At 62.6% G+C, this 26,756-nt stretch overlaps 2 protein-coding genes and 1 long non-coding RNA gene across 3 annotated transcripts in view; 1 reads left to right on the forward strand and 2 right to left on the reverse strand.

Annotated features, from left to right (window-relative positions):
- Nucleotides 1-1,679: 1,679 nt before the first annotated feature.
- Nucleotides 1,680-7,220, reverse strand: LOC116781889 (4-O-methyl-glucuronoyl methylesterase 1-like). Its single transcript, XM_032677682.1, has 3 exons — nt 7,031-7,220; nt 3,886-3,966; nt 1,680-1,784 (listed from the first exon to the last, which is right to left on the reverse strand). The coding sequence occupies exons 1-3, from the start codon at nt 7,218-7,220 to the stop codon at nt 1,723-1,725; spliced, it is 333 nt and encodes a 110-aa protein (XP_032533573.1). The 3' UTR covers nt 1,680-1,722.
- Nucleotides 7,221-7,936: 716 nt separating this feature from the next.
- Nucleotides 7,937-9,951, reverse strand: LOC116781891. The gene is made up of 3 exons (XR_004355010.1): nt 9,571-9,951; nt 9,052-9,333; nt 7,937-8,972 (listed from the first exon to the last, which is right to left on the reverse strand). It is a non-coding gene; the product is annotated as an uncharacterized LOC116781891 (long non-coding RNA).
- A 930-nt stretch (nt 9,952-10,881) lies between these two features.
- POLR2A (RNA polymerase II subunit A) overlaps nt 10,882-26,756 on the forward strand; it is a gene marked incomplete at its 3' end in the record, with an annotated part of 38,926 nt that continues 23,051 nt past the window's right edge. The window contains exons 1-10 of the mRNA XM_032677683.1: nt 10,882-11,155; nt 12,598-12,730; nt 14,010-14,146; nt 16,130-16,303; nt 18,002-18,283; nt 19,636-19,797; nt 21,666-21,886; nt 22,944-23,076; nt 24,275-24,399; nt 25,833-26,043. Coding sequence (XP_032533574.1) covers nt 11,066-11,155; nt 12,598-12,730; nt 14,010-14,146; nt 16,130-16,303; nt 18,002-18,283; nt 19,636-19,797; nt 21,666-21,886; nt 22,944-23,076; nt 24,275-24,399; nt 25,833-26,043 — 1,668 coding nt within the window. The remainder of the gene's footprint in view (nt 11,156-12,597; nt 12,731-14,009; nt 14,147-16,129; nt 16,304-18,001; nt 18,284-19,635; nt 19,798-21,665; nt 21,887-22,943; nt 23,077-24,274; nt 24,400-25,832; nt 26,044-26,756) is intronic.

Genomic DNA, 26,756 nt, shown 5'->3' on the forward strand with positions numbered 1-26,756 from the left:
CCATGTCCAGGGGATCCCTGTTCTGCGGGCCCAGGGGTCTCTGTGCTGTGGGGCTGGGCTGTGCTCTGTCCTGGGGTCCCCGGTTCTGTGGGGTCGGGCCCAGGGGTCACTTCTCCCTCACCCCCCGTCCCGTCCCGTCCCGGTTTCCCCCCCCCGCGGCCCCGCGGAGCCATTTTGCGTCTCGGGGCCTCCTCGGGCACCGGCGGCGGCTCAAAATGGCGGCCGCGCCCTGAGGGGGGAACACGGACGGACCGACGGACGGAGCGGGACCCACGGACAGAGACACGGACGGACCCACGGACGGAGCGGGACCCACGGACAGAGACACGGACGGACCCGCAGATGGGACCCACGGACAGACCCGGACCCAGAGCGGGACACACGGACAGATCCACAGACGGACCCACAGCTGGGGCCCACGGACGGACCCACAGATGGACCCACAGATGGACCCACAGGCAGAGCATGACTCACAGACAGACCCACGGACAGACCCACGGACAGACCCGGACCCAGAGTGGGACCCACAGATGGATGCATAGATGGGACCCATGGTTGGGAGCCATGGACAGACCGGGACTCACAGACAGACGCATGGACAGACCCATGGACAGACCCAGAGCGGGAACCACAGACGGACCCAGACCCAGAGTGGGACCCATGGACAGACCTACAGACGGATCCTGACCCACAGCTCTGCCCCACGGTGGGACCCTGACCCACAGACAGACCCATGGAGGGAGAGGGACCCATGGACAGACCCACAGCTCTGCCCCACAGCCGAACCCACAGACAGACCCACAGTGTGACCCTGACCCACAGCCTGACCCACAAACAGACCCACAGCTCTGCCCCGTGGCTGACCCACAGCCTGTCCCACAGTGTGACCCTGACCCACAGATGGACCCACAGTGTGACCCCTGACCCACAGCCTGACCCACGGCTGACCCACGGCCTGACCCACAGCGTGACCCTGACCCACAGCAGGACCCACAGACAGACCCACAGCTCTGCCCCACAGCCTGTCCCACAATGTGACCCTGACCCACAGCTCTGCCCCATGGTGGGACCCACAGACAGACCCACAGTGTGACCCTGACCCACAGCTCTGCCCCACAGCTGACCCACAGTGTGACCCTGACCCACAGCTCTGCCCCACAGCTGACCCTGACCCACAGCTGAACCCACAGTGTGACCCTGACCCACAGCTCTGACCCACGGCTGACCCACAGTGTGACCCTGACCCACAGCTCTGCCCCATGGCTGACCCACAGCAGGACCCATAGCATGACGCTGACCCACAGCCTGACCCATGGCTGACCCACAGATGGACCCACAGTGTGACCCTGACCCACAGCTCTGCCCCACAGCTGATCGACAGTGTGACCCTGACCCACAGACAGACCCACAGTGTGACCCTGACCCACAGCTCTGCCCCACGGCTGACCCTGACCCATGGCCTGACCCACAACCAGACCCAGGGAGGGACCCAGAGCTTGACCCCCGACCCAGGGTGTGACCCTGACCCACAGCTCTGCCCCATGGCAGGACCCACAGGTGGACCCAAACCCACAGCTGTACCAGGACCCACGGCCTGACCCACAGCCAGGACCCACGGCAGGACCCACAGGGGGACCATCCCCCCAGTGGCCCCTCCATCCTCCCAGTGCCCCCCAGTGGCCCCTCCATCCTCCCAGTGCCCCCCACCTGTGCGCGGGGCCCTCATGGACTGGGTGTTGCTGCTCCGGGGGTCCTCGGGGGGGGGTCACAGCCGGCCGGGCCTCCTGGGGGGGGGAGAACACACGGAGAGGGGTCACAACAGGGGGATTTGGGGGTACCTGGGGTGTGGGAACACCTGGATTTGGGGTACTTGGAGTGTTGGGGGGGTCAGAACGCCTGGATTTGGGGGGCTGGGGTGGGTCAGAACAGCTGGGTGACAAAATGGTGACGTGACAGAGTGGGGGTGACGAAGTGGTGACGGGTGACAAAAAGGGGGTGACAAAGTAGGGGGGGATTACACGGAGTGGAGGGGTCAGAACACCCGGAGCTGGGGGTACCTGGAGTGTTGGGGGGGGCAGGAACACTCAGATATGGGTGACAGAGTGGAGGTGACATAGTGGTGGCGGGTGACAAATTGAAGCGGGTGACAAAATAGAGAAGGGGACAAAGTTGGGGGTCAAGACAGAGGGTGACAAAGTGGTGACGGGTGACAAAATGCGGGTGACAAAGTAGGGAGGAGTGATGAGGGGGTCAGAACACCTGGACATGGGGGACAAAAAGGGGTTTGGGTGACAAAGTGGCAGCGGGTGACAAAGTAGAGGCAGCAAAAGGGTGACAAGGGGGACAAAGTGGCAACAGGTGACACTGTGGGGGTGACAAAAAGGGGGGAGTGTGTGTGAAAGTGGGGTCAGAACACCCGGACGCGGGTGACAAAGGACGGGGGGTGGTGACAAAGTGGCACCGCTTGACGTGGGACACGTGACATCACGGGATGTGACACCCGGCGTGACATCACGGGGAGGCTCGAGGGGGGTCAGGGGGTGGTGTGACGTCATCGTGACATCCTTGACATCACTGCAGGGGGATGGGGGGTGGCGTGACGTCATTGTCACCACAAGGTGACAGGGGTGACGTCACGGATGGGGGACAGGGCTGGTGTGACGTCATTGTCACCAGAAGGGGATGGTTGTGATGTCACGGGGGGCGTGTCAGGTGTAGTGTGACATCATCAAGCATCAGAGTGATGTCACAATGGGGGGGGTGATGTCATTGTCACCGCAAGGGGACGTCGGTGACGTCACGGGGGGGGGGGCTAAGGTGTGCTGTGATGTCATCAGGAGTCAGAGTGATGTCATGGGGGGGTCAGGGGTGGTGTGACATCACTGTCACCACGAGGGGACATCGGTGACGTCACGGGGGGCTCGGGTGTGCTGTGATGTCATCAGGAGTCAGAGTGATGTCATGGGGAGGTCAGGGGTGGTGTGACATCACTGGGGGGAGTGTCAGGTGTTCTGTGACGTCATCAGACGTCACAGCGATGTCACCCGGGGGGATCGGGGGTGTGGCATCACTGTCACCGCGAGGGGACATCAGTGACGTCAGGAGGGGGAGCTCGGGGTGGGGAGGGGCCCAGGTGTGGTGTGACGTCATCAGGCGTCAGGGTGACATCGCGGGGGGGTGTGTCACAGTGGGGGGGTCACTGGGTGACGCAAGCGAGGGGGGGTGACAGGCAGAGGGGGGAGGGGCAGCGGGGGCGCCGTGACGAGGGTGACGCAGGTTGGGGACACTCGGACGAGGGGGGGGAGGGGGGCGGGAACAACTTGACGCGGCCGCTACAACCGGAGAGGCCTCTGGGGATGCGGGGGGGGGGAGGGGCGGGACCCCCCCATGCACCCCCCAACTCCCCCCGGATCCCCCCCCCCTCCGAACCTCCCGACCCCCCCCCCCCCCCGCGGCACCCGGAACAACCCGCGACACCCCCGGGGGGCACCGGGGGGGACCCCGAGTGTCACCGGAGGTTGGGGGGGACACACACCCCCCCACCACCCCTCCCCCACTCCGTGTGTGCCCCCCCCCATCCGCCGCAGCCCCCCCCCCCCAGGTACCCCCGGAGCCGCCTGACAGCCCTGTCCGTCCGCGACGTCACCGGCACCGGGGGTGGGGGGGGCGAAGTGTCACCCAACTGTTGCCATGGAAACAACCCCCTCCCCCCCCCACCCCCCCAAACCCCTCCAGGCTCCTCCCCCTTCCCCCCCCGTGGGAAACACCTTTCACCTGCGACCAATCAGGGGCAGCAAAGGGGAGACCACGCCCCCCTCTGACCCCGCCCACTCTTTGTCGGCGGCCAATGGGAGAGTGTGCATCGCGCTGACGTCGTTTGCTCACCTGGATGCTCATTGGCTGGGCTGGGAGTGACGTCACGGGGCCCCGTCCTGCCGCGGGGGGTGTTAAAGGAGCCGGCGGAGGCTGCGGGGGGAGGGGCCAAAGGGGGCGGGGTCAGAGGGGGCGTGGTCGATACAGAGATGGGTGGGACGTGTGGGCGTGGTCAGAGGGGAAGGGGGCGTGGTCAGAGGGGGAACCGGGGGAATGGGGGGACACAGGTGACAGGGGGACACGGAGGTGTCACTGTGTCACAGGGGGGTGGGGACGCCCCCCCGGGGGGACACGGGACACAAACACACGTGTGGGACACACACGACACACACAGAGCACACAGCACAACACATACGTGACACAACACACGTGTGACACACACGACACACACAGAGCACACAGCACAACACATACATGTGACACAACACACGTCACACACAACACACACAGAGCACACAGCACAACACATACATGTGACACAACACATGTGACACACACAACACACACAGAGCACACACACAACACATACACAGAGTACACAACACACACGTGTGACACACACACACGTGTGACACACGCACATGTGACACAACTACACATGGACCTGACACACCCCCACATGTGGACCTGACACAGTCACACATGGACACACAACCACACACACACCTGACACAGCCACACATGGAGCTGACACAGCCACACATGGACCTGACACAGTCACACATGGACCTGACACACCCACATACATGGACCTGACACAGTCACACATGGACACACAACCACACACAGACAACACCCTCATGGACAGACAACCACACACAAACAACCCCACATGGACACACAACCACACATGGACAAACAACCCCACATGGACACTTGACACACACCCACACCCACATACACGCGGACCTGACACCCCCCCATGGATACGACACACAACTGGACGTGGACAAACAGCCACACGTGGATACAACACCCAACTGCCCACAGACAACAACCACACACAGACAAACCACCACAGACACTCGACACGTGGACATACACCCGCACACGGATGGACAATCACACACGGACCTGACACGCACCTGCACGCGGACAAACAACCGCACACAGACACAACAAACAACCGCACAGGGATGCACAACCACACGAACAACCTGACAGACACAACCACACACGGACCTGACACATGAACCTGACACACACCTGCACACGGACAAACAACTGCACACGGACATGGCACACTCACACCTGCACAGGGATACAACACACAGTCACACACGGACAAACAGCCACACACGGACATGGCATACTCACACCCGCACAGGGATACAACACACACACACGGACAAACAACCACAAGGGACATGACACACTCACACCCGCACAGGGATACAACACGCACCTGCCCACGGATGAACAACCACACACAGACCTGGCACACACCTGCACACGGACAAACAACCGCACAAGGACATGGCACACTCACACCCGCACAGGGACACAACACACAGTCACACATGGACAAACAGCCACACATGAACATGGCACATGCACACCCGCACAGGGATGCGACACACAACTGCCAACGGATGAACAACTGCACACGGACATGACACACTCACACCCGCACAGGGACACGACACACAATCACACACAGACAAACAACCACACACGGACATGACACACTCACACCCGCACAGGGACACGACACACAATCACACACAGACAAACAACCACACACGGACATGACACACTCACACCCGCACAGGGACACGACACACAATCACACACAGACAAACAACCACACACGGACATGACACACTCACACCCGCACAGGGATATGACACACAGTCACACACGGTCAAACAACCACACACGGACATGACACACTCACACCTGCTCAGGGATATGACACAGTCACACACAGACAAACAAACACACACACACGGCACACTCACACCCGCACAGGGATATGACACACTCACACCCAGACAAACAACCACACACGGACATGGCACACTCACACCCGCACAGGGATATGACACAGTCACACACAGACAAACAAACACACACACACATGACACACTCACACCTGCTCAGGGATATGACACACAACTGCAGATAAACAAACAACCGCACACGGACATGACACACTCACACCTGCTCAGGGATATGACACAGTCACACACAGACAAACAGCCACACACAGACATGGCACACTCACACCCGCACATGGATACGACACACAGTCGCACACGGACACAACACCTGCACACGGATACGACACGCAACTGCCCATGGACAAACAACCACCCACGGACAAACAACCATACTTGGACACTTTACACACTGACACACACCCGCACAGGGACACTTGACACACGGACACACACCCGCACACGGACAAACAGCCGCACAGGGACACCTGACACACGGACACGCAACCACCCAGGGACCTGTCACACTCCCACCTGCACAGGGACACCTGACACGTACACACCCCCCTCAAAACACACCCACCCAAAACACACCCACCCCACCACCACAAACACGCAACCCCCCCCCCCCTCCCCCGCCAACAGTCGCACCCCCGACACCCCCCCGGGTGCAGCCCCCCCCTCCCAGCAGCACTTTGGGGGGCTCGGGGGGGAGAAAAGTGGCGTTTGGGGGGGGCAGAGGGGGGTCCTGAGGCGGGGGAGGGACGTTCTGGGTGTGGGGAGGGTGACAGGGAGTGTCGCAGGGGGACGGGGAACTTTGGGGAGTCCCGGGGGGGCGCTTTGGGGGTTTTGGGGGGGCACTTCGGGGGTCCCGCAAGGGTGTTTGGGGGAGGCGGGGGGGTGTTTCGGGGGTTTGGGGAGCATTTGTGGGCTGAGGGGGGGGGTTTAGGGGGTGGGCGTGACCCGAGGCGATGAGGGGGGTGGAGGGTCGCGGCCCCCCCTCCGTGACCCTCCCCGGGGGTCGCTGTCGGGGGGATGGAGGGGGGGGGGTCGCGACAGTGACAGTGTCAGGCCGGACGGGGGGAGAGATGGGAGGGAAGGGGGGGGGGGGGGTCGCGACGCCCCCCAGGGGAGGGGGCGGGAGGGGGGTCCCGGTGCAGGGGGGGGTGGTCCCGGGGTTGGTGGGGGTCCCGGGGCAGGGGGAGGGGGGTCGTTACCGGGGCCTGTCCCGGGGCCGGGTGATGTCGCGGCGGCGGCGGCGGCGGCACAAGATGGAGGCGGCGCGTTGGGCCCCGGGTGGGAGGGAGGGAGGGACCCCCCCGCCCCACGGGGGGGACATTCGGGGGGGGGGACATTAAGGGGGGACATGGGAGGGGGGACATTGAGGGGGGACATGGGGGGGGACATAGTGGGACATGGGAGGGGGGACGTGGAGGGGACCCCCCCGCCCCACGGGGGGGACATTCGGGGGGGGGGGCATGGGAGGGGGGACATGAGGGGACATAGTGGGACATGGGAGGGGGGACGTGGAGGGGACCACCCCTCGCCCCACGGGGGGGACATTCGGGGAGGGGGACATTGGGGGGGGGACATGGAGGGGACCCCCCCACCCCACGGGGAGGACATTCGGAGGGGGGACATGGGAGGGGGGATATGGGAGGGGGGACATGAGGGGACATGGGGGGACATAGGAGGGGGGACATTGGGGGGGGAGACATGGAGGGGAACCCCGGGGGGGGGAGACATGGAGGGGAACCCCCCCACCCCACGGGGGAGACATGCGGGGGGGGGACACGGGAGAGGGGACATGGGGGGACATCAGGGGGGGTATGAGGGGACATGGGAGCGGGGACATTGGGGGGGACATGGGGGAGACATGAGAGGGGTGACATGGGGGGACATGGGGAGGGACATTGGGGGGGACACTGGGGGGACATGAGAGGGGTGACATGGGAGGGGAGACATTGAGGGTGGACATGGGAGGGGGGACATGGAGGGGGGACATTGGGGGGGACATTGGGGGGGACATGAGAGGAGTGACATGGGGGGACATTGGGGGGGGACATGGGGGATATGGGGAGGGACACTGGGGGGACATGGGAGGGGGGACATTGGGGGGGGACATGGGGGGACATGGCAGGGACACGGGAGGGACACAACTGGGGGACAATGGGGGGTCACAGGCAGTCAGGGGGACAAAACTGGGGGGGGGGCACAGTTGGGGGGACAGGGTGACAAACCCAGGGGACACAACCCAGGGGGTCACAGGTGGAGACGCAGTTGGGGGTACCAGGAGGGGCACAACAGGGGACAGCACTGGGGACACAGCCGGGGTGACAACCGAGGGGATGTTGGGACACAACTGGGGGGGGCAGCGGGGACACAGTCGGAGGGGAGAGTGAGACACAACCAGAGGCAGAAACTGAGGCACAGCAAGACACGGATGGGGGGAACAACCGAGGGGGACACAGGCGGGGACTCGGGTGAGGTGACAGCGGGACACAAGCGGGGGTCACAACTCTGGGTACAGCAACACACAGCTTGGGGTGCAACCCCGGGACAGCCGGGGGCACAACCGGGGACACGGTGACACACAAGTGGGGACGGAACAAGACAGAAGTGGGGACACAACTGAGGGTACAACCGGGGACACGGTGACGCAAAATTGGAGACAAACTGGGGACAGAACGAGTGACAACTGGGGACACAGATGGGGGTACAACCGGGGGCACGGTGACACACAAGTGGGGACACAGCAAGACAGAACGGGGGACACAACTGAGGGAACAACCGGGGACACGGTGACACACAACCACAGCACAAAACTGGGGACACAGCCGGGGTGCAGTGACACACAACCGGTGACACAACAGCCGCGTCCAGGTGTAGCACAGACCCCCCTCTGTGTGTGTGTGTGTATTGGGGGGAGGGGGGGGGCGTCTCGGTGGTTGCTGTGCTCCCGGTGTCACACGCTGTGTCACCTCGTGTCACATTGTCACCATGGGGCCGGCTGTGTCACGCCATGTCACGTGTCAGGCTGTGCCACACGGGGTTGTGTCACACGTCCGGCTGTATCACGTGGTGTCACAGTCGTGTCGTGTGTCGTGTTGTGTGTCCTGCTGTGCTGGGTGAGGTTGTACCTTTGGGTTGTACCTCGGGCTGTGTCACGTGGTGTCACAGTCATGTCGTGTCGCGTTGTGTGTCCGGCTGTGCGTTGGGTTGTACCCTTCAGTTGTACCTCAGATTGTGTCACACGGGGCTGTGTGGGTGTGTCACATCTCAGGCTGTGCCACGCGGTGTCACAGTTGTATCATGGGTCCCATTGGGTGTCCGGTGGTGCCACAGTCACATTGTTGCATGGTGACACAGGTAACGCCTGTCACACCATGCACCACACCTGTGTCACCCTGTCATGTCACCGATTTCATACCTGTCCCTGCTGTGTCACACCCCATGTCACGCTATCATGTCACACCTGTGTCATGCTGTTGTGTCACTCCATGTCACACCTGTGTCACACCTGTGTCGTGCTGCCATGTCACGTGTCACACCTGTGTCATGCTGTTGTGTCACCCCATGTCACACCTGTGTCATGCTGTTACGCCACACCTGTGTCACACCGTCACGGCACAACCCCGTGTCACACCCCGTGTCCCACTGTCCCGCCGTTTCAGCCCAGCGGTGAGGGGGGACCCCCAGACCCCACCAGGGACCAGTGACAGTGACAAGATCCCGCTGGGGCTGGGGGGGGACACACAGAGAACGGGGATGGCACTGACAACAAGGAGATACGGTGACACCGGGGGACACCCTGGATGGGGTGACCTGAACCCCCCTGGTGACAAGGGAAACCCTGGGAATGACACAGGGGGGAAAAAACCCCTCCTTGTCCCCCCCAAATACCCCCCAGTGCCCAAATTGCCCCTTCCCAGTCCCAGTTGCCCCCCAACCCTCCCTGTGCCCCCGAACACCTTTTTCCTGCTCCTCAACCGCTGCCCCTAAATTCCCCCTCCCTGCCCAAAACTGCCCCCCCAAACTACCCCTTTCTTGCCCCAAGTATCCCCCAATCTCCTCCTGCTCCTCCTAAACACCCCCAACCCCTCTCTGTCCCCCCAAACCTCCTGCTCCCCCCAAATTCCCCTTTCTTGCCCCAATTATGCCCCAACCACTTCCTGCCCCCTCCAACCCCTCCTGCTCTCCCCAGCTCTCCCTTTCCTGCCCCAATTGCCCCTCAACCCCTCCTGCTCCTCTGAAATACCCCCAAACCCCTAAATACCCTCCAAACCCTCCTGTTCCTCCAAACTACCCCCTTCTGCCCCCCCAACCTCCCTCCCCACTCCTCCCTGCGCCCCCTCCATTCTCCCTCTCTAAACACTCCCCCACCCCCTCTGGCCTCCCCCAGCCCCTTCCCCGCCGCTCCCTCCGGTCCAGGCCCCGAAGCCTCGGCCTTTCCCAGCGGCCCCGGCCGGGCCTGGAGCGCCGAGAGCGGCCGGGGCCCGTCGGGCGAGGCCGGGGCTGCGCAGGCCGCGGCCGGAGCGGCGCTTCGGCCATTTCCGTCAGCGCTTCGGCAACTTTCGGTACCTTCCGCCTGCACTTCGGTAACTTCCGTCACCTTCCGTCAGCGTTCGCCCATCTCCGGGTGACTTCGGCCATTTCCGTCACCCCCCGCCCACCCCTGTCAGCGCTTCGGCAATTTCCGTCAGTCTCCGTCACCATCCGGCCGCCCCCGCGCTCTCTCGGTGTTCGGGCGCGGGGGGCGTGGCTTCTCTTATGAATTATTCATGAGGCGATCTCACCGCGCCGAAGCGGGGTGGGGGTTCTGCCGCGGAGCGTCCCGCGGGGGTCTCAGGGCGCGGCCGCCGCCTCTTTCTCCCCTTCCCTCTCTCCGCTTTCCTCGGGCGCCATCGCGCGACGCGACGCGCCCTCCCCTTCCCGCGCGTTCTCTGCCGTCTCCCCCCTTTGGACCCTGAGGCGCTTGGTACGCTCCGGCCACGCCCTCTTTCCGCGGCGCGCGGGGCCGAGTCTATAAAAGGCGCCGCGGGGGCCTCCGATTCTTCAGTCGCGCCGTGAGCGCGGAGCGGCCGGAGCGGATAAGGGGGGGCTCCGGCCGGGGGCTCCGTGAGGGGCTCTGGGGGGGGGCGCTCCCCTCGGAAGTCCCGGGTGGGGTTTAATTAACCCCCCCAAACGGTGAAAAGGTTTATTTTGAGCAGCCGGAGCGGCCCCAGGCCGCGAACCCCCCCCCAAGCGGCGCCATGCACGGCGGACCGCCCTCGGGCGACAGCGCCTGCCCGCTGCGCACCATCAAACGGGTCCAGTTCGGCATCCTCAGCCCCGATGAGATGGTACCGGGGCCCGGGCGGGGAGCGGGGCCGGCGGCTGAGGGAGAAGCGGCGGCGGGAAATGGCGCCGGGGGCACCGAGAGGGGGGGACGGAGCGGCCCCGAGGGGGGGAGGGAGGACAGCGCCCCCCGCAGGCCCGGAGGAGTGAACGCGTGAGGGGTTTGGGGGGTCCTGAGGGGGTTCGGGGGGTCTTGGGGTGGACAGGGGGGTTTAGAAGGTGTTGGGGACCTTAAGGAGCCCCTGGAAGAGCATTGGGGTGCCCTGGAGGGGCTTTGGGGCCCCTGGAAGTAGCTCGGGGTGTCCGGGGGTGTTTGGCTTCCCTGGGAGCGGCTCGGGGAGCCCTGAAGGGGGTTTGGGGTCCCCGGGGGTGTTTGAGGGGGTCTCTGGAAGGGCACTGGGGTGTCCTGCAGGGGATTTGGGGTCCCTGAGAGCGGCTCAGGGTGTCTGGGGGTGTTTGGGGTCCCCGAGAGTGGCTCAGTGGGGCTCTGGAAGAACTTTGTGGTGCCTTGAAGGGGTTTTGGGATCCCTGGGGGTGCCCAGGGGTCTTTAGAGTGGTTTTGGGGTCCCTGGGAGTGGCTCAGAGTGTCCTGGAGGGGATTTGGGGTCTTTAGAGCACCCAGGAGGCCTCTAGAAGAGCTTTGGGGTGTTCTGGAGGGGTTTTGGGGTTCCTGGGGGCACCTGGGGGGTCTCTAGAAGAGCTTTGGGGTGTTGTGAAGGAGGGTTGGGGTTCCTGAGGGTCTTTAGGGGGCTCTGAAAGAGCTTTGGGGTCCCTGGGAGTGGCTCAGGGTGCCCTGGAAGGGTTTGGGGGTCCTTGGGGGTGCTCAGGGAACCTCTGGAAAAGCTTTGGGGTGTCCTGGAGGGCTGTGAGGGGTCTTTGGAAGTGTCTGGGGGGGGGGGGAATCTGGAAAGGTTTTGGGGTCCCTGGGGGTCCCCTGGCGGGGTCTTGGGGTTCCTGGAGGGACTTTGGGGTCCCTGGACAGCCCCTACCTGGGGACCCTCTAAAAGGGGCGATTTGGACTCCCCAGAGGTGTCAAACCTTTTGGGGGGGTCCCTTTGGGGGTCCCTGGGACCCCCTGAAGGGCCATGCGAGTCCTCAGGGGTACCCTGAAAGGTTTGGGGTCCTTGAAGGGTTATTGGGATCCCTGGAGGGGTTTTGGGATCCCTGGAGGGGTTTTGGGATCCCTGGAGGGGTTTTGGGGTCCCTGGAGGGGTTTTGGGGTCCCTGGACACCCCCTGAAGGGCCAGGGGGGATCTCAGGAGGTGCCCAGGGGGTGTGAGACTTTTGGGGTGCATTGAGGTGCTCGTGCTCACCCGGGGGGGGTAACTTAGGGTGTCCCCCCCTTTTGGGGTTCTTGGGGTGCTGGGGGGGTCTCATGGATGAATTAGGGGGGTCTGGGGGGTCCCCACGTGTCTCAGTTGCCCCTTTTCTTCCCCCCCTCCCCCAGAAACGGATGTCGGTGACCGAGGGGGGCATCAAATACCCCGAGACCACCGAGGGGGGACGCCCCAAACTGGGGGGGCTCATGGACCCCCGGCAGGGCGTCATCGAGAGGACGGGGCGCTGCCAGACCTGTGCTGGTGAGTGGGGGGGGCTGGACCCCCAAAACCCCCTCATGAGGGGTCCTGGACCCCCAAAACCTCCTCATGAGGGGTCCTGGGCCTCCAAAACCCCCTCATGAGGGGTCCTGGACCCTCAAAACCCCCTCATGAGGGATCCTGGACCCCCAAAACCCCCTCATGAGGGGTCCTGGACCCCCAACCCCCCCCCCCCCATGGGGGACCCTGAACCCCCAAATTCTTATGGGAGAGTCCTGGACCCCCAAAACCCCCCCATGGGGGATCCTGGACCCCCAAATCCTCATGAAGGGGGTCCTGAACCCCAAATCCTTTATGGGACCTCCAGATGCCTTGTGGGAAAGTTCTGGACCCCCAAAACCCCCTCATGGGGGGTCCTGAACCCCCAAATGCTCATAGAGGGGGTCCTGAACCCCAAATTCCTTATGGGACCCCCAAATGCCTCCAGGGAGAGCCCTGGACCCCCAAAACCCAACTTTTGCCACCCCAAAACACCTTAATGACCCCAAAATGACCCTTTGTCACCCCAAACCCACCTCTGGTGACCCCAAACCCACTTTCAGTGACCCCAAAATGACCCTTTGTGTCCCCAAACCCACCTCTGCTGACCCCAAACCCACCTTTAGTGACCCCAAAATGACCCTTTGTCACCCCAAACCCACCTCTGCTGACCCTAAACCCACCTTCAGTGTCCCCAAACCCCCCTTTAGTGACCCCAAAATGACCCTTTGTGTCCCTAAACCCACTTTCAGCGTCCCCAAACCTGACTTTAGTGACCCCAAAATGACCCTTTGTCACCTCAAACCCACTTTCAGTGTCCCCAAAATGACCCTTTGTGACCCCAAACCCACTTTCAGTGACCCCCAACCCCCCTTTAGTGACCCCAAACCCACTTTCAATGACCCCCAACCCCCCTTTAGTGACCCCAAACCCACCTTTAGTGACCTCAAACCCACTTTCAATGACCCCCAACCCCCCTTTAGTGACCCCAAACCCACTTTCAGTGACCCCCAACCCCCTTTCAATGACCCCAAACCCCCTTTCAGTGACCCCCAACCCCCCTTTAGTGACCCCAAACCCACCTTTAGTGACCTCAAACCCACTTTCAGTGACCCCCAACCCCCCTTTAGTGACCCCAAACCCCCCTTTAGTGACCCCAAACCCCCCTCTAGTGACCCCAAACCCCCCCTTAGTGACCCAAAATGACCCTCAGTGCCCCCAAACCCCCCTCAGTGCCCCCCAAACCCCCCCAGTGTGACCCCCCTGCCCACGGTGCCCGCAGGGAACATGACGGAGTGCCCGGGCCACTTTGGGCACATCGAGCTGGCCAAGCCCGTGTTCCACGTCGGCTTCCTGGGCAAGACCATGAAGATCCTGCGCTGTGTCTGCTTCTTCTGCTCCAAACTGCTCGTGGACTCGGTGAGACCCCCCAAAAACACCCCCAAAAATGTGGGGGGGGGCTCCCCAAAAAGGCTCCACGGTGGCACCATGGGGAGGTGGTGGCAACCAGGGGGGTGGTGGCACCTGGGGGGGGTTGGGGGGGTCACTGGGGGGCACTGGGAGGGGTTTGGGGGTGCTGGGGTGGGGTGGGGGGTGACAGAGTGAGGGGACACCCCAGAGAGGAGGTGACAGTGTTGGGGGACAGCCAAAGAGGGTGACAAAGTGGGGGGACAACCAAAAGGGGTGACAAAGTGGGGGGACACCAAAGAGAGGGTGACAAAGTGAGGGGACACCAAGAGGGGGTGACAGAGTGGGAGGGACGTCAAGAGGGGGTGACAGAGTGGGGGGACACCAAGAGGAGGTGACAGAGTTGGGGACAACCAAAGGAGGTGACAAACTGAGGGGACACCAAGAGGGAGTGACGAAGTGGGGGGGCAGTCAAGAGGAGGTGACAGACTGGGGGGACACCAAGGGGAGGTGACAAAATGGAGGACAACCAAAGAGGGGGTGACAAAGTGGGGGGACACCCCAGAGAGCAGGTGACAAAGTGAGGGGACACCACAAGGAGGTGACAGAGTTGAGGACAGCCAAAGGAGGTGACAAAGTGGGGGGACAACCAAAAGGGGTGACAAAGTGAGGGGACACCAAAGAGAGGGTGACAAAGTGAGGGGACACCAAGAGGGGGTGACAGAGTTGGGGGGACAACTAAAGAGGGGGTGACAAAGTGGGGGGACACCCCAGAGAGCAGGGGACAAAGTGAGGGGACACCCCAGAGAGAAGGTGACAGAGTGGGGTGACAAAGTGAGGGGACACCAAGAGGGGGTGACAGAGTGGGGGGGACACCAAGAGGGGTGACAAAGTGAGGGGACACCCCAGAAAGGAGGTGACAAAGTCAGGGGGACAACCAAAGGGGAGGTAACAGAGTTGGGGGGACACCAAGAGGGAGTGAGAGAGTTGGGGGGCCATCAAGGGAAGGTGACAGAGTAGGAGGACACCAAAAGGGGGTGACAGAGTTGGGGGGACACCAAAAAGGGGTGGCAAGACTTGGGGACACACGGGGTTGTCACCTGCCAGGTGGTCCTTGAAGCCCTGGAGATGGTGAGGGACCATGGTGGGACCCCAAACCTGACTTTAGTGACCCCAAATGTGACTTTAGTGACCCCAAACCCGACTTTTATCACCCTAAACCCAAGTTTTGTCACCCCAAGACCAACTTTAGTGACCCCAAACCCGACTTTAGTGACCCTAAAACAACTGTGTGACTCCAAATGACATTCAGCGACCCCAAACCCGACTTTAGTGACCCCAAACCCGACTTTACTGACCCCAAACCCGACTTTAGTGACCCCAAAACAAACTGTGTGACTCCAAACGAGATTTTTACGACCCCAAACCCAACGTTGGTGACCCCAAACCCAACTTTTGTAACTCCAAACTCAACTTTGGTGGCCCCAAACCCCACTTTGGTGGCCCCAAACCCCACTTTGGTGGCCCCAAACCCCACTTTGGTGGCCCCGAACCCACCTTTGGTGACCCCAAACCCACCTTTGGTGACCCCAAACCCACCTTTGGTGACCCCAAACCCAACTTTGGTGACCCCAAACCCACCTTTGGTGACCCCAAGCCCAACTTTGGTGACCCCAAACCCAACTTTGATGACCCCAAACCGAACTTTGGTGACCCCAAACCCAACTTTGGTGACCCCAAACCCAACTTTGGTGACCCCAAACCCAACTTTTATGACCCCAAACCCACCTTTGGTGACCCCAAACCCACCTTTGGTGACCCCAAACCCAACTTTGGTGACCCCAAACCCAACTTTTATGACCCCAAACCCACCTTTGGTGACCCCAAACCCAACTTTGGTCACCCCAGACCCAACTTTTATGACCCCAAACCAGCTCCGTGACCCCGAAACAACCATTTTTGACCCCAAACTGGTGTGGGGTTTTTTTTGGGCAGAACAACCCCAAGATCAAGGACATCCTGGGCAAGTCCAAGGGGCAGCCCAAGAAGAGACTGACCCACGTGTACGACCTGTGCAAGGGCAAGAACATCTGCGAGGGGGGCGAGGAGATGGACCACAAGTTCGGGGTGGAGCAACCCGAGGGCGACGAGGACCTCACCAAGGAGAAGGTGGGCACCCCAAAATCCACCTCTGGAGTCCCAAAATCCACCTCTGGAGTCCCAAAATCGAGCTCTGGAGCCCCAAAATCCACCTCTGGAGCCCCCAAATCCACCTCTGGAGCCCCCAAATCCACCTCTGGAGCCCCCAAATCCACCTCTGGAGCCCCCCAAATCCACCTCTGGAGCCCCAAAATCCACCTCTGGAGCCCCAAAATCGAGCTCTGGAGCCCCCAAAATCGAGCTCTGGAGTCCCCCAAATCCACCTCTGGAGTCCCAAAATCCACCTCTGGAATCCCAAAATCGAGCTCTGGAGCCCCCAAATCCACCTCTGGAGCCCCCAAATCCACCTCTGGAGCCCCAAAATCCACCTCTGGAGCCCCCAAATCCACCTCTGGAGCCCCAAAATCCACCTCTGGAGCCCCAAAATCGAGCTCTGGAGCCCCCAAATCCACCTCTGGAGCCCCCAAATCCACCTCTGGAGTCCCAAAATCCAGCCCTTGGTCCTCAGATTCACCCTCAGACCCTCAAAATCCAGCCCTGGACCCTGAAAATCCAGCCCTGGACCCCCAAAATCCACCTCTGGAGCCCCAAAATCCAACCCTTGGTCCCCAGATTCACCCTCAGACCCTGAAAATCCAGCCCTGGACCCTGAAAATCCAACCCTGGACCCCCAAAATCCACCTCTGGAGCCCCAAAATCCAGCCCTTGGTCCCCAGATTCACCCTCAGACCCTCAAAATCCAGCTCTGGAATCCCAAAATCCAGCTCTGGAATCCCAAAATCCACCTCTGGAGCCCCAAAATCCAGCCCTTGGTCCACAAATTCACCCTCAGACCCCCAGCCCTGTGCACCAAAACCCACCCCTGTGACCCCCTTAATGCCCCAAAGTCCCCTTTGACCCCCTGTTAATGCCCCTGGGACCCCATTAATGCCCCTGGGACCCCATAAATGCCCCTTTTACCCCATAAATGCCCCTTTTAACCCCCTGTTAATGCTCCTGTGACCCCATTAATGCCCCTTTTACCCCATTAATGCCCCTTTTGCCCCATTAATGCCCCTTTTAACCCTCTGTTAATGCCCCTGTGACCCCGTAAATGCGCCTTTTACCCCATAAATGCCCCTGTTACCCCATTAATACCCCTTTTAGTGCCCCTGTGACCCCATTAATGCCCCTTTTACCCCCTAAATGCCCGGTTTGTTGCCCCCCAGGACCACGGGGGGTGCAGACGGTACCAACCCCTGTGGGTCAGTGCCCCTGGGACCCCATTAATGCCCCTTTTACCCTATAAATGCCCCTTTTAATCCCCTGTTAATGCCCCTGTGACCCCGTAAATACCCCTTTTAGTGCCCATGTGACCCCATTAATGCCCCTTTTACCCCCTAAATGCCCCGTTTGTTGCCCCCCAGGGCCACGGGGGGTGCGGGCGGTACCAGCCCCTGTGGGTCAGTGCCCCTGGGACCCCATTAATGCCCCTGGGACCCCATAAATGCCCCTTTTACCCCATTAATGCCCCTTTTAACCCCACGTTAATGCCTCTGTGACCCCATAAATGCCCCACTAACCCCCCTCTGGTGCCCCCCAGGGCCACGGGGGGTGCGGGCGGTACCAGCCCCTGTGGGTCAGTGCCCCTGGGACCCCGTTAATGCCCCTTTTAGTGCCCGTGTGACCCCATAAATGCCCCATTAAGCCCCCTCTGGTGCCCCCCAGGGCCACGGGGGGTGCGGGCGGTACCAGCCGCGGATCCGGCGCTCGGGGCTGGAGCTTTATGCCGAGTGGAAACACGTCAACGAGGACTCCCAGGAGAAGAAGATCCTGCTGAGCCCCGAGCGGGTGCATGAGATCTTCAAGCGCATCTCGGACGAGGAGTGTTTCGTGCTGGGCATGGACCCCAAGTTCGCCCGCCCCGAGTGGATGGTCTGCACCGTGCTGCCCGTGCCCCCCCTGTCCGTGCGCCCCGCCGTGGTCATGCAGGGCTCTGCCCGCAACCAGGTGGGCGTTTGGGGGGTCCCAGAGTGGGTATTGGGGTCCCTGGGTGGGTATTGGGGTGCCAGGGTGGGTATTGGGGTCTCAGGGTGGGCACCGTGCTGCCCGTGCCCCCCCTGTCCGTGCGCCCCGCCGTGGTCATGCAGGGCTCTGCCCGCAACCAGGTGGGCATTTAGGGGGTCCCAGGGTGGGTATTGGGGTCCCTGGGTGGGTATTGGGGTGCCAGGGTGGGTATTGGGGTCTCAGGGTGGGCACTGTGCTGCCCGTACCCCCCCGTCCGTGCGCCCCGCCGTGGTCATGCAGGGCTCTGCCCGCAACCAGGTGGGCAGCAAAGGGGGCTTGGGGGGTCCCAAGGGGTCCCTGGGTGGGTATTGGGGTGCCAGGGTAGGTATTGGGGTGCCAGGGTGGGTATTGGGGTCTCAGGGTGGGCAGGGGTCTGCCCGTACCACCCCTGTCCGTGCGCCCCGCCGTTGTCATGCAGGGCTCTGCCTGCAACCAGGTGGGCATTGAGGGGAGTTTGGGGGGTCCCAGGGTGGACACTGAATGGGTATTGGGGTCCCTGGGTGGGTATTGGGGTGATATTGGGGTCTCAGGGTGGGCAGGGGTCTGCCCGTGCCCCCCCTGTCTGTGCACCCTGCCGTGGTCATGCAGGGCTCTGCCCGCAACCAGGTGGGCATTTAGGGGGTGCCAGGGTGGGTATTGGGGTGCCAGGGTGGGTATTGGGGTGCCAGGGTGGGTATTGGGGTCCCTGGGTGGGTGTTGGGGTCTCAGGGTGGGTATTGGGGTCTCAGGGTGGGCAGGGGTCTGCCCGTGCCCCCCCTGTCCGTGCGCCCCGCCGTGGTCATGCAGGGCTCTGCCCGCAACCAGGTGGGCGTTTGGGGGAGTTTGGGGGGTCCCAGAGTGGGTATTGGGGTCCCTGAGTGGGTATTGGGGTGCCAAGGTGGGTCCTGGGGTCCTGGACCAGCTCTTGGGGTCCTTGTGGCAACCTTTGGGGTCCCTGGGGCAGTCGGGTGCCCACATCCCTTCCTGCCTGTGCCCCCCGTGCCGGGCTCTGCCCACCACCAGCCGGGCACCACGAGGGTTCTGGGGGGGTCCCGGGGTGGGAATCGCCGCCCCCGGGGCCTTTTGGGGCCTCCCCAATTCTTGGGGTCCCCAATCCCTTTTAGGGGTGCCCTCCCAACACCCTTTGAGGTGCCCCCCACTCGTGTCACCCCACGGCTCCTCCCGCGTCCCCCCAGTGAGATCGAACCCCCCCATTAATTAAAATCTGGGACCCCCCCCGCTAATTTTGAGACCCCCCCCTACTAATTTTGGGACCCCCCCCGCTAATTTTGGGGTGATTTTGGGGTCCCCCCCAGGACGACCTGACCCACAAACTGGCCGACATCGTCAAGATCAACAACCAGCTGCGGCGCAACGAGCAGAACGGGGCGGCCGCCCACGTCATCGCCGAGGACGTCAAACTGCTGCAGTTCCACGTGGCCACCATGGTGGACAACGAGCTGCCCGGCCTGCCACGGGTATGGGGGGGCTCTGGGGGGGTCCCACAAGGGTTTTGGGGGGTTATAGGGGGGTTTAGGGGGGTTTACAGGCAGGGGGACAGGCAGGGGGTGGCCCCACGTCATCGCCGAGGACGTCAAACTGCTGCAGTTCCACGTGGCCACCGTGGTGGGCAACGAGCTGCCCGGCCTGCCACGGGTATGGGGGGGCTCTGGGGGGGACACAGAAGGGTTTTGGGGGGGTTACAAAGTGGTTTTGGGGGACTACAAGGTGGTTTAGGGGAGTCACAGGCAGGGGGGGTGGCCCCACGTCATCGCCGAGGACGTGAAGCTGCCGCAGTTCCACGTGGCCACCGTGGTGGGCAACGAGCTGCCCGGCCTGCCACGGGTGGGGGGGGCTCTGGGGGGGATTTTTGGGGTCCTAGGGGGTTTTAGGGGGGTCACAGGTAGAGGGACAGGCAGGGGGGTGGCCCCATGTTGTCACTGAGGACGTGAAACTGCCGCAGTTCCACGTGGCCACCGTGGTGGGCAACGAGCTGCCCGGCCTGCCACGGGTATGGGGGGGGGTCAGCAGGAGCTGGGAGTGCAGGCAATGCAGGCAGGGTGGGCAGGAGGTGCTGGCAGTGCAGGCAGGGGATGGGCAGGGTCAGGGGACAGGCAGGGCAGGGGGTGAGTGTGCTGGGAGGTGCAGGCAGGGCAGGGTGCAGGCAGGGCGTGGTGCAGGCAGGGCAGAGTGCAGGCAGGGCAGGGTGCAGGCAGGGCAGAGTGCAGGCAGGGCAGAGTGCAGGCAGGGCGGGGTGCAGGCAGGGTGGAGTGCAGGCAGGGCAGAGTGCAGGCAGGGCAGAGTGCAGGCAGGGCAGAGTGCAGGCAGGGCAGAGTGAGCAGGAGGTGCAGGCAGGGATAGGGCAGGAACGAGTTGTAGGCAGGGGTCCAGGCAGGAGGGTCCAGGCAAGGGTAGAAGATTCTGGGAGCCCCCTGAGCCCCCCCATTTCCTCCCCGAGCCCCCCAGAGTCACAGCAGACCCCAGGGGTGGGTCCCAGGGGGTTCAATGTGTGTCTCCCCCTTGGACTCCACATCTGGAGGGTGTTTTTGGGGGGTCCCACCCCCCTGAACCCCCATTTTCTCCCCCCCCCAGGCCACCCAAAAGCCGGGGGGGTCCCCCAAAGTGTCTGATCCCCCTCCCTGTGCCCCCAAAACCACGACAGGAGCTGGGGACATTCCCAGGAGGTTCAATGTGTGTCCCCCCTTGGACTCCACATCTGGAGGGTGTTTTTCGGGGGTCCCACCCCCCTGAACCCCCATTTTCTCCCCCCCCAGGCCACCCAGAAGCCGGGGGGTCCCCCAAAGTGTCTGATCCCCCTCCCTGTGCCCCCAAAACCACGACAGGAGCTGGGGACATTCCCAGGAGGTTCAATGTGTGTCCCCCCTTGGACTCCACATCTGGAGGGTGTTTTTGGGGGGTCCCACCCCCCTGAACCCCCATTTTCTCCCCCCCCCCAGGCCATGCAGAAGTCAGGGGGTCCCCTAAAGTGTCTGATCCCCCTCCCTGTGACCCCAAAACCACAACAGGAGCTGGGGACATTCCCAGGAGGATCAGTGGGACTGATCTCGAGATCGTCCCGCTTGGACTCCACATCTGGAGGGTGTTTTTGGGGGGTCCCACCCCCCTGAACCCCCATTTTCTCCCCCCCCAGGCCACCCAAAAGCCGGGGGGTCCCCTAAAGTGTCTGATCCCCCTCCCTGTGACCCCAAAACCACAACAGGAACTGGGGACACTCCCAGGAGGATCAGTGGGACTGATCTCGAGATCGTCCCGCTTGGACTCCACATCTGGAGGGTGTTTTTGGGGGGTCCCACCCCCCTGAACCCCCATTTTCTCCCCCCCCCAGGCCATGCAGAAGTCGGGGCGGCCCCTGAAGTCCCTGAAGCAGCGGCTGAAGGGGAAGGAGGGCCGGGTGAGGGGCAACCTCATGGGCAAGAGGGTGGATTTCTCGGCCCGCACCGTCATCACCCCCGACCCCAACCTGGCCATCGACCAAGTGGGGGTCCCGCGGTCCATCGCTGCCAACATGACCTTTGCTGAGATCGTCACCCCCTTCAACATCGACAGGTGGGCAACTGGGGGGGGTTGGGGCAGTTCTGAGGGGGTTTGGAGGGGCTTGGGGTAGATCTGGGGGGGTTTGGGGCAGGTTTGGGGTGGGGGTCCCACGGTCCATCGCTGCCAACGTGACCTTTGCTGAGATCGTCACCCCCTTCAACATCGACAGGTGGGGCTTTGGGGGGATTGGGGCAGTTCTGGGGGGGTTTGGGGCAGTTCTTGGGGGATTTGGAGCGGTTTGGGGCAGATCTGGGGGGGTTTGGAGGGGTTTGGGGCAGGTTTGGGGTAGATCTGGGAGGGTTTGGGGTGGGGGTCCCGCAGTCCATCGCTCCCAACGTGACATTTGCTGAGATCGTCACCCCCTTCAACATCGACAGGTGGGGCTTTGAGGGGGATTGGGGCAGTTCTGGGAGGGTTTGGGGCAGTTCTTGGGGGATTTGAGGCAGATCTGGGGGGGTTTGGGGCAGATCTGGGGGGATTTGGGGCAGGTCTGGGGGGGTTTGGGGCAGATCTGGGGGGGTTTGGGGCAGTTCTTGGGGGATTTGAGGCAGATCTGGGGGGGTTTGGGGCAGATCTGGGGGGATTTGGGGCAGGTCTGGGGGGGTTTGGGGCAGATCTGGGGGGGTTTGGGGCAGTTCTGGGGGGATTTGGGGCAGATCTGGGGGGGTTTGGGGCAGATCTGGGGGGGTTTGCAGGGGATCTGGGGGGGTTTGGGGTAGATCTGGGGGAGTTTGGAGGGGATTTGGGGGGGTTGCAGGGGATTTGGGGGGTCTTGGGGCAGATCTGGGGGGGTTTAGGGTGGATCTAGAGGGGTTTGGGGCAGATCTGGGGGTGTCTGGAGGGCCTTTGGGGGTTCTGGGTGGGCTTTGGGGGAGGCTGAGGACATTTGGGGGGTGCTTTGGGAGACACCAGGAGTTATTTTGGGGGGTATCAGTCGCTCAGAACGACTCCAGGCACCGTTTAAATCCCCCAGGCTGGACCTGGGGGTCCCCAATCCCCCCCCGGGGGTGACTCTGGGGACAGGTGGGGACCCCCAAACCCCTGCCCTGAGCCCCCCGATCCCCCCCAGGCTGCAGGAGCTGGTGAGGAGGGGGAACAGTCAGTACCCGGGGGCCAAGTACATCATCAGGGACAACGGGGACAGGATCGACCTGCGCTTCCACCCCAAGCCCAGCGACCTCCACCTGCAGATTGGGTACAAGGTGGGCACCCCAGAGCCCCCCGGGGCACCCCAAACCCCCCCAAGGCACCCCCAGACCCAGGGACACACCCCCAGACCCAGGAGAGACCTCTAAACCCCAGGACACACCCCAGAAGAGACCCTCAAACCTGCACTCCCACCCCAAACCCAGCGACCTCCACCTGCAGACTGGGTACAAGGTGGGCACCCCAGAGCCCCCCGGGGCACCCCAAAACTACCCAGGGCACCCTCAGATCCAGGGACACACCCCAGGAGACCCAGGAGAGACCCTTAAACTCAGGGACACCCCCCCAAACCTGCGCTTCCACCCCAAACCCAGCGACCTCCACCTGCAGATCGGCTACAAGGTGGGCACCCCAGAGACCCCCGGGGCACCCCAAAAGCACCCAGGGCACCCCAAACCCCCCCAGGGCACCCTCAGACCCAGGGGCACACCCCAGGAGAAACCCTCAAACCTGAGCTTCTACCCCAAACCCAGCGACCTCCACTTGCAGATCGGGTACAAGGTGGGCACCCCAGAGCCCCCCAGGGCACCCCAAAACTACCCAGGGCACCCCAGAGCCCCCCGGGGCACCCCAAAACCACCCAGGGCACCCTCAGATCCAGGGACACACCCCGAGACCCAGGAGAGACCCCCAAACTCAGGGACACCCCCCCAAACCCAGGGGAAAACCCCAAACCTGCACTTCCACCCCAAACCCAGCGACCTCCACCTGCAGATTGGATACAAGGTGGGCACCCCAAAAATGTGGGCACACCCCTAGACCTGGGGAACACCCCCAAACCTGGGAAACACCCCCAAACCCGATGTTGGGGTTCAGAGTTCTGGATTTGGTTGTCAAGCCCAGATTTTGGGGGCGAGGGGTGGAATTGGGGCCTAAACTCGGGTTTTATCCCCCCTGAAGATGCTGTTTTTTGGGGATCCCCCCGATTTTGGGGAGCCCCCCCATGCTGGGGTGCCTCCCTGATTTTTGAGGTACTGGGGGGGGTTTTGGGGCGCAGGTGGAGCGTCACATGTGTGATGGGGACACCCCCAAACCAGGGGGGACACGCCCAAACCACACAATTTAGGGCCTAAACCCGGGTTTTATCCCCCCTGAAGATACCGTTTTTTGGGGATCCCCCTGATTTTGGGGAGCCCCCCACGTGCTGGGGTTTCCCCTGATTTTTGGGGTACCTGGGGGGGTTTTGGGGCGCAGGTGGAGCGTCACATGTGCGACGGGGACATCGTGATCTTCAACCGGCAGCCGACGCTGCACAAAATGTCCATGATGGGCCACAGGGTGAGGATCCTGCCCTGGTCCACCTTCCGCCTCAACCTCAGGTGGGCACCCCCAAAACCTGACCCTGCACCCCAAAACTGACCCTCCTGATCCTGCCCTGGTTCACCTTCCGCCTCAACCTCAGGTGGGCACCCCCAAAAACTGACCCTGCACCCCAAAACTGACCCTGAACCTCCAAAAACTGATCCTGCACCCCAAAAACTGACCCTGAACCACCAAAAACTGACCTTGAACCCCAAAAACTGACCCTGAACCCCAAAACTGACCCTGAACCTCCAAACTGACCCCCCTGATCCTGCCCTGGTCCACTTTCCACCTCAACCTCAGGTGGGCACCCCCAAAACTGACCCTGCACCCCAAAAACTGACCCTGAACCCCAAAAACTGACCCTGAACCCCAAAACTGACCCTTGTCCCATCCCACACCCCATCCTGCCCCACTACTACCCCCCAAACCTGACCCTGCACCCCAAAACTGACCCTGCACCCCAAAACTGACCCTCCTGATCCTGCCCTGGTCCACCTTCCGCCTCAACCTCAGGTGGGCACCCCCAAAAACTGACCCTGCACCCCAAAAACTGACCCTGAACCTCCAAAAGCTGACCCTGCACCCCAAAAACTGACTCAATGTCACCGTGTCCTCTCCATGTCCCCCCAGTGTGACCACCCCGTACAACGGGGACGAGATGAACCTGAACCTGCCCTGACCCCCCTGGGGGACCCCTTTTGTGCCCCCCGACCCCACCCCATGTCCCCCTGACCCCTTTAATGTCCCCCCCTCAGTGTGACCCCCCCGTACAATGCCGAGTTCGACGGGCGTGAGATGAACCCCTGTGGGACCCCCTTGTGCCCCCCTAACCCCTCCCCATGTCCCCCTGACCCCTCCATGTCCCCCTGAGCCCTCTGTGTCCCCCCTGACCCCACCCCATGTCCCCCTGAACCCTCTGTGCCCCCCAGTGTGACCACCCCGTACAACGGGGACAAGATGAACCTGAACCTGCCCTGACCCCTCTGTCACCCCTCCTGTGCCCCCCTGACCCCACCCCATGTCCCCCTGACCCCACCCCATGTCCCCCCTCAGTGTGACCACCCCGTACAACGGGGACAAGATGAACCTGAACCTGCCCTGACCCCTCTGTGGGACCCCCTTGTGACCCCCCAGTGTCACCATGTCCCCCTCATGTCCCCCCAGTGTGACCACCCCGTACCACGGGGACAAGATGAACCTGAACCTACCCTGACCCCCCTGTCACCCCTCCTGTGCCCCCCTGACCCCTCCCCATGTCTCCCTGACCCCTCCATGTCCCCCTGAGCCCTCTGTGTCCCCCCTGACCCCACCCCATGTCCCCCTGACCCCTTTGATGTCCCCCCCAGTGTGACCCCCCCGTACAACGGGGACAAGATGAACCTGCACCTGCCCTGACCCCTCCACGTCCCCTCCATGTCCCCCTGACCCCTCTGTGTCCCCCCCTCAGTGTGACCACCCCGTACAACGCCGACTTCGACGGGGACGAGATGAACCTGCACCTTCCGCAGTCCCTGGAGACGCGGGCGGAGATCCAGGAGCTGGCCATGGTGCCCCGGATGATCGTCACCCCCCAGAGCAACCGGCCCGTCATGGGCATCGTGCAGGACACGCTCACCGCCGTGCGCAAGTTCACCAAGAGGGACGTCTTCCTAGAGAGGGTGAGGGGCTTGGGGGGGTCCTGGGGGAATTTGGGGGGGTTTCAGGGTGATTTGGGGTGGTTTGAGGGGGTTTGGGGTCCGTGGGCATCGTGCGGGACACGCTCACCGCCGTGCTAAGTTCACCAAGAGGGACGTCTTCCTAGAGAGGGTGAGGGGCTTGGGGGGGTCATGGGGGGATTTGGGGTGGTTTGAGGGGGTTTTGGGGTGATTTGAGGGGGTTTTGGGGTGATTTGAGGGGGTTTGGGGTCCGTGGGCATCGTGCGGGACACACTCACCGCCGTGCTAAGTTCACCAAGAGGGACGCCTTCCTAGAGAGGGTGAGGGACTCGGGGGAGTCCTGGGGGGATTTGAGGAGATCTGAGGGGGCCCTGATGGGATTTCAGGGGGGTTTGGGGTGGTTTGAGGGTGTTTGGGGTCCGTGGGCATCGTGCAGGACACGCTCACGGCCGTGCACAAGTTCACCAAGAGGGATGTCTTCCTAGAGAGGGTGAGGGGTTTGGGGGGGTCATGGGGGGATTTGAGGAGATCTGAGGGGGCCCTGATGGGATTTCAGGGGGTTTTGGGATGGTTTGGGGGTGTTTGGGGTCCGTGGGCATCGTGCGGGACACGCTCACGGCCGTGCTAAGTTCACCAAGAGGGACGTCTTCGTAGAGAGGGTGAGGGACTCGGGGGGGTCCTGGGGGGATTTGAGGAGATCTGAGGGGGCCCTGATG

Source organism: Chiroxiphia lanceolata, unplaced genomic scaffold (assembly GCF_009829145.1).
Source record: "Chiroxiphia lanceolata isolate bChiLan1 unplaced genomic scaffold, bChiLan1.pri scaffold_80_arrow_ctg1, whole genome shotgun sequence".
NCBI lineage: Eukaryota > Metazoa > Chordata > Aves > Passeriformes > Pipridae > Chiroxiphia > Chiroxiphia lanceolata.

Bases quoted from the DNA above. Each gene is read 5' to 3' on its own strand.
- LOC116781889 (XM_032677682.1), bottom strand. From the start codon at position 7,220: ATGTCCCCCCCCATGTCCCCCCTCAATGTCCCCCCTCCCATGTCCCCC. The intron at 3,967-7,030 runs GTAACGACCCCC...CTCCCCCCGCAG, and splicing joins CGGCCCCGGGACAGGCCCCG to CCTCCGCCGGCTCCTTTAAC. The intron at 1,785-3,885 runs GTGAGCAAACGA...TCCCCCCCCCAG, and splicing joins CCCAGCCAATGAGCATCCAG to GAGGCCCGGCCGGCTGTGAC.